The sequence below is a fragment of a genome (genome assembly GCF_019968985.1).
Source record: "MAG: Porospora cf. gigantea B chromosome Unknown PgB_NODE_1353_length_6302_cov_130.219, whole genome shotgun sequence".
NCBI classification, from domain to species: domain Eukaryota; phylum Apicomplexa; class Conoidasida; order Eugregarinorida; family Porosporidae; genus Porospora; species Porospora cf. gigantea B.
The window spans coordinates 1-6,302 of NW_027178663.1; the positions used below are offsets into that span (position 1 = coordinate 1).

At 55.3% G+C, this 6,302-nt stretch overlaps 5 protein-coding genes across 7 annotated transcripts; 3 read left to right on the forward strand and 2 right to left on the reverse strand.

Moving 5' to 3' along the window:
- Positions 1 to 156: 156 nt before the first annotated feature.
- KVP17_001374 (uncharacterized protein) lies at positions 157 to 613 on the reverse strand (the record flags this gene model as incomplete). 2 transcript variants are annotated; one of them, XM_068516726.1, is made up of 2 exons in its annotated part: positions 157 to 202; positions 231 to 613. In XM_068516726.1, 2 exons carry the CDS (start codon positions 611 to 613, stop codon positions 157 to 159), a joined length of 429 nt encoding a protein of 142 aa, XP_068378722.1. The 2 variants fall into 2 exon arrangements, with proteins under 2 accessions (XP_068378722.1, XP_068378721.1); XM_068516725.1 differs by lacking the exon at positions 157 to 202 and having other exon boundaries at positions 227 to 613.
- Positions 614 to 976: 363 nt separating this feature from the next.
- Positions 977 to 1,663, forward strand: KVP17_001378 (uncharacterized protein; the record flags this gene model as incomplete). Its single annotated transcript, XM_068516731.1, has 1 exon — positions 977 to 1,663. One exon carries the CDS (start codon positions 977 to 979, stop codon positions 1,661 to 1,663), a length of 687 nt encoding a protein of 228 aa, XP_068378727.1.
- Positions 1,664 to 1,684: 21 nt separating this feature from the next.
- KVP17_001376 (uncharacterized protein) lies at positions 1,685 to 3,717 on the forward strand (the record flags this gene model as incomplete). 2 transcript variants are annotated; one of them, XM_068516728.1, is made up of 4 exons in its annotated part: positions 1,685 to 1,780; positions 1,809 to 2,319; positions 2,346 to 3,184; positions 3,211 to 3,717. In XM_068516728.1, 4 exons carry the CDS (start codon positions 1,685 to 1,687, stop codon positions 3,715 to 3,717), a joined length of 1,953 nt encoding a protein of 650 aa, XP_068378724.1. The 2 variants fall into 2 exon arrangements, with proteins under 2 accessions (XP_068378724.1, XP_068378725.1); XM_068516729.1 differs by lacking the exons at positions 1,685 to 1,780; positions 1,809 to 2,319 and having other exon boundaries at positions 2,423 to 3,184; positions 3,214 to 3,717.
- A 31-nt stretch (positions 3,718 to 3,748) lies between these two features.
- KVP17_001375 (uncharacterized protein) lies at positions 3,749 to 4,870 on the forward strand (the record flags this gene model as incomplete). Its single annotated transcript, XM_068516727.1, has 1 exon — positions 3,749 to 4,870. One exon carries the CDS (start codon positions 3,749 to 3,751, stop codon positions 4,868 to 4,870), a length of 1,122 nt encoding a protein of 373 aa, XP_068378723.1.
- Positions 4,871 to 4,875: 5 nt separating this feature from the next.
- On the reverse strand, positions 4,876 to 6,279 carry KVP17_001377 (uncharacterized protein; the record flags this gene model as incomplete). Its single annotated transcript, XM_068516730.1, has 1 exon — positions 4,876 to 6,279. One exon carries the CDS (start codon positions 6,277 to 6,279, stop codon positions 4,876 to 4,878), a length of 1,404 nt encoding a protein of 467 aa, XP_068378726.1.
- Between the last annotated feature and the right edge of the window lie 23 nt (positions 6,280 to 6,302).

Consider the following 6,302-nt stretch of genomic DNA (forward strand, 5'->3'; position numbering starts at 1 on the left):
TGCTCAACGCTGCAGAACTCACATCTGCGGCGAATCTCAAGAATGCCGGTGTCAGTCACGCAGACTTCGAATGTGAGGTAGGGTCCATGCATTTCACTCCAAAGAGCATCGAGCGTCTATGACTCGTCTAAGTGTGCCAGCGATGTCCTTCATCACTTATGAATCTGAGCTTGACTCGCTATCGTCCCCAAAGAATAGGCCGCTGGGTGCACCACAACGTTAGGCCTCACCTTGCAGCCGACTTTCGGCTTCGCTTTTCCTCCGGTTCCGGCGCCGGCGCCGCTTCGGCCTCTGGCGCTGGCGCTGCCTCGGCCTCCGGCGCCGGCAAAGTGACTGACCGCATGTTCACGGTTGATGGGAAGCAACCCTGCGCCTGTGCGAAGCATTCGATGTGGTACTCACCAGGTCCGGTAAGGTAAGGCATTCTAGCCTTATCATACCCTTGCCATTGGTTCTTGTTGATGCGGCAGTAGCAAACTGCGTTCTCTGTGAGAGATTCCAGCTTGATGTAGGAAATCGCTGCAGATTTCTCATCAGGGATGAACTCAATGGTGGGAGCCACAGTGTGCTCAATATCTGCATGGTGTAGACTGGCACGCGTGAGTGACTGCATGTCAGGACATGGAAAGAAGAATCCAGGGACACAGAACCCGTCAAGCCCAGTGGGATCGTTGTATTCTGGAGGCGCTTGCGTGTGAGATGCTAACCGGCGACTGTAGCCCACCAAGGTCGAGAGCTTTAACGGGGCTGTGCAGCAGATCCCTGAATCTCACGGTTTGCCTTGCTTTGGTCGATTTTGTAGAAGAGTCTCTCACATTCATGAACTAACAAGTCAGCGCGGTCTCGCCAACGCCTAAGAATTCGAAGACTTTCAGCCAAAGAGAGGCTTTCCTCTGCAGCCGCAGCCGCGGCTACTTCGTGATCTGAACCTCCGACAGCTTTGACGATGGGCAGCAAGACAGTCATATTATCGAATATGGCCAAGCGATCCAGAGACACCTCCGAGAAGCTCGACAAAGCCGACCTGAAGGCCCTTCTTGCAGAGGAACAGAGGGTAAAGCAAGAAGAAAGCGAGCAGCAACGAGCGGAGATCGATGACGTCGTACGCGAGATCCAGGGCTTGGTGCCAGCTGTGGACTCTGTTCCGCCAACGTTTCCGAATGTGAAGCAGCTGGAGGAACTCATGGAGCATCACCCTGACCTGGAGTACAGCGACGACGGCACTAGAGTGAAGGTAAAATCCACAGGTCATGAAATGCCAATGGTCTTTAAGACCGTCAAGGCGTACCTCTGTGGGCACGCCTACCGTAGGAAGTACATATCCTGTCAGATGCCAGAGAAGTTTGACTTCGACTCGCTTAAGCCATTTGTGGTTCCCCACTCCAAGAAAAACAATTGTCTCGTCTCGGTCCTCACCGGACACAAGCTCAACCGAACTCTCAAAGACGTGGCGGCCGAATTTGCCGGCCGCAGGTTCGAAAATGCACTCAGAGAACACGTCACGAATCAGCTGGCCGCGGAGGCCATCCAGCTTCGGAAGCGTCGAAAGAAGAGCAGCTCCAAGGTGTCGGAGTCGGAGTCGGAGGCTGGTGTGGACTTCGAAGCGTTGATGGAGAATGACGGCCAGGAAGAGTCTGAAGAGTCTGAAGAGTCTGAAGAGTAAGCGTGCTGCTAATTTGTGCAAATGTCTTCGCAACCGCGTCCGTCCGAGGACCTCGCCGTGCAGATCGACACCAAGCTGCTCTCGTGCTGCATCGCGGGATTGCCTTATCACATTGAGGTGACACATAGGTTGTCGGTTGACATAGATAGATGTTGGATGCAACCAGCCAGTCGAGTGCTCTGTCTGGGCCCAGTTTGTGGGCGTCCAAACGTTTGCGGAGGAGCTGGCCCCCCGGGATCGGGACGCTGGCCTGCCCATCAAGGAGTCGCTGGAACGCTTCATAGCGGATGCTACGACTTTCACCGCGAGTTTTGACACGTCAGATGTGACACCTTCGCAGCGCGATGAGGGAAGCCAAGACCCACCGTCGAGCAGCGCGAGGAAAGCGTCCATTGTGGCGGAGCGCAGCCGCAGCTTTCTCCGCGGTTGGCGCAGCTCCGGTCTTTTTTCGTCGGAGGCCAAGGAGGTGGGGACCCCGAGGACTGTGAAGATGCCAGAGGTTTTTTTAACGCCTCATGCGACCCATCCATTCGGATCGCCGCCCTGGAAAGCGCTTGCGCCTCCATTTCCGCCAGACCACACGTGGCACGAGGTATTCCTCTGCACCGATCGTTTCCCCGTGAAGGCAGCCTGCGACCTGACCCGGCCGTCCATGAGTGGGCATGCTATCCTCCGCACACAGACTACATTACATTTTCCCTACCTGCGAACACACCCTCATCCTTTGAAAGCGGCTGTGTTTCAGTTGAGTATTATCTTATGGTTGGAGTCGACTTTGCCTGCGATCCCACCACTCCCCTGGCTTGTCGGGTACCGGGCCGGCAACGCGTGCGCCTGCCCGAACCACGAGTGGTCGACAGGGTGACGATGATTCGCCTTGTGAAGGTGGTGGTGTCGAGTGTGCCGAACCTCCATCTCATGGAGTCGGTGAACAACGTCGAGGTACAGGGCAGGTGGAACCGGTGGAACCTGCGCGAGCATGTCACCATCTCCAGCCCCTCGCGTCCCGCGGAGTTCGCGCCGTGCGACTCTATGGCGGAAGCTCCTGCCGTGGTGCAGCTTTCCTCGGCCCTTTTGCACCCGGAAGGCAGTGCCTTGGCTGTGGCCAGACGGAGAGGCTACCCAGTTTTCGACTTCGAACCACGCGTAGTAAATCCATTAGAGGCGCCGCCGTTGGGTATTCGCAAAGAGCTATCCACGCTGCTTAACAATCCTAAGGGCTTCAGCCTCGTCTCAGCAGAGGCGGTGACCCTGGCTCAACAGGCCCTGAAGGACCTGTTGCCTGATGTTGGCTCCGAGACGGATTTTGAGGTGGAGGAGGTGGTGGAAACAGAACTCCCTAGACTGCGTGAGCTATTTGGGAGGCTGACACCAGACACCTACCGTATCACCATGGACGACTTGCATCTGGCCAAACTATTTCTTCGCTCACCCGTCTTGCATTTGGCGCCTGAGCAGCAGCGCCAAGTCGCCGATATCGGCGCGTCTGGGTGCCTGGTTCCCCGTGGATCTTCCATTGACGTAGGCCGCAAGGTAGCGCCATTCAGCAGTTACTCTTCGACTTCACCGACGCCACAGCGGCAACTTTGGAGATCGAGGCCCTGCTGGAGCGCACGGTCTATCCGCTACCGTTCGGCTTGCACAACTCGAAGCCTCAAACCTCGACCGTGTATCAGTGGGGCACTCCTGCTGTCGTGCTCAACCACAAGTCCAAGGTTCTTTCCCTAGAGATGCCAGCGCATATCTCTCCATCCATCATATCCAAGCAACTGTTTGTGGCTTACAACCTGTACTTAACGTTTCACGTCGTGGAGGCTGACAACGAGAAGAAGCCAGCAAGGTTAGTTCCGATACCACCTCCCTTGGAGGTAGTACAAGGGCTCGCCCCAGCCGAAAGAGGCTGGTCCCTTTCCTTGGCCGAGAGGAAGACGCTGCCAATCCGCTGGCGACTTCCTGTGGTCATATTCCCACAGAGCGGCGACTTGCAGCAGGACTCGCTCTATAGCGACACCAACATGTGGATCTTTAATAAACGCGTGGACAATTGCTCATGAACGGCGGAATCTGTGATGTGCACAATTCGCAATGAGGCTGAATGCGTGGGTCATTCTGCTAACAGTCAGTTTGAGCGCTGACTGTCAGCAGCGGGGCTGCAAAAAGTTCCACAGAAGCGACTCAGAGAACTTCAGTACCGTGACCTATAAAGCCACATACTGTTCGGAGTGCAACGGCCAACCGACGGCGCAGATTCCGTTGCAGGCCACCATGCACTACAAAGAAATACTGAGGATGGTATCGCCGCTATTGTGGGATGAAGAACGGCAGGCGCACATCCTAAATCCCAATAAGGTTAAAAACATCGGATCTTTGCTCGACGTCTGCGCGGTAGAGCAGACTGACCAGGGTGTGGTCCTCACTGAACTCCGCATGATTGCTGAGGTGAAAGGCAAAGCAGCAAGCACTGTGCCGGTGTTGAACCCTCTGTTCTTTGACGAGACGATGTCAGAAACGAATGCAAAATCCATCGCAACGACCCAGTGGAACCATATCCGACGTGTGGCAGGCGATCTAACGCCTAATAAACTGATCCAGTCCGTGGTTGGACGGTTACGAACAGACCAGCCGACGACAAAGGTGTCCGACAACATGCCCAAGACAGGCTTCGACGTGACCTTCAGGCCGAAACACCCTGTGCTCCTGCCTCAAGCCGCTTCCTATTTGTTTGGGCCGGGAAGGAGTTCTGCACCATTCGTCTTCAGCTGCCCAAACAGGCTGTTGCCCTGCTCTAGCGACTCACATCAAGCCGAATTGGTCTTCATGTGCCGTGCAGCTGGAGTCACAGACGACATGGTGAGCAAGCCCTCTGTCGAACAACCGAAGATCATCCGTCGAAAGAGCAGCCGTCGAAAGAGCAGCCGTCGAGTCGTCCTCCCAAACAGAGAGGCTGTCGAGGTAGCTTCCACATGGGAGGACGAGTTTCGGGGGGCATTCAGAATTCTCACCCATACGGTTGGTGTCGGGAACACTCAGTATCAGTGGGCGCTGAATTATCTTCAGACAAGAGGCAAAGAATACTTAATGGCCCAGATGCGAGACGCCAACGAAGGCAAGACGTGCGCAATTCGACTCTACCAACAGCTGGTAACTGTCCTAGGCCTGTCTGACGACACTCTCCAGGTGGTTGATACGATCATTCAACAAAAGTAACTGCGTCACTGACCTCGCCCCATAGATTTCCCGCCGCGAACGATTTCATCAACTAGCAGAAGCTGCTGCGCCAGAGTGGGAGCAATTGACAACAGCTGTCGCTTAACGCAGTAGTTGTCGTAAATGCCCTCTACCGTTGCGTCCAGCGTGCCGCCAGTCTCCACGTCAAGGCCCGCCGCGCTGTCGCCCTGCTCATGCTTCTCTAGAAGGGTGAGGATGGTGTCCTGGATGTCAAAGCCGCTGTTCAGGGCCAGTGTCTTGGGGATTATCATCAACGCGTCGGCAAATGCACGCACGCCGTACTTTTTCTTGCCTTGAACCTCCTTTCTGGCGTACTCTTGAAGGATAACATGGGCAGAGGCCTCAAAGGCCCCTGCGCCGCAGACAACGGTCTTGTCAAAGATCGCATTGTTGACTGCTCTCAATCCATCACGCACTGCATCCTTAATCTGTGCAATGGCATGATCGGACGATCCTCTAATGAGGATGCAGCAGCTCTTAGGGTTTCTGACCCCGTCTAAGAAAGTGAATTTGTCTTCACCGTGCTGCTCCTCCCATACATTCTCCGCAAACCCGAGCACCGAGGGCGACAGGTCCTCGACGCTGTTGACGGCTTCTCCGCCACAACACAGAGCCAGCCGTTCCATATTGCGACGCTTCACCCTCCGCAGAGCCAAAATGCCGTTCTTTGCGAACATGTCCAGGCTGCCGGGGTCGATGCCCTTCATGTTCAACACAACAAAGCTCTCCCCCTTCATACAGACCTGCTCCTTGAGATCCAAGATCTTCTGAACCTTCTGTTCAACGAACTTCCTCTCAGCGTGGACCATTCGGTCCCTCTGGTCCGCGGACGAGTAGAAGAAGCCGGAGTTAACCTCTGTTTTCTCGTACTCCAACGACACGTTACAGGTCAGAATGTGGCACTTGGATAATCGCTTTGGCATTGCGGCATGGCGACCTCCATGATCCATCACCATGCCTCTCACCAGCTCGGTGTCGTTAATCAGCTTCTCCTTGATGTGCATCACCTCAACCATGTGCAGGTCAATTGGCTCCCCCTCTCTTTGGACTAGGTTAACGGCATCGACGCAAATGCCAGTCAGGTGGTCCGCCATGTCAGGTTCGAGTTTCGTACGAAGGGAGGACCGGGCCACACAAGTCAGCGTCTCGCGATCAGTGATGTCGATCTTACGGGACGAAGAGTCCAGTATTTCGCACGTCCTCTGCCGAGCCAAGTCGATCCCGTCGCATAAAATACGTGGATGCACACCCTCCTTTACATAGCGCTGGCACTGCTTCAGCAGCTCGCCGATGATTAGCACGTTGCTCGTGGTGCCATCGCCGGTGATGTTGTCCTGTGCGACGGATGCTCTCGCAATCATGCTGGCGGTGGGATGGCGAATGTGCATCTCGTGAAGCAGAACGTTGCCGT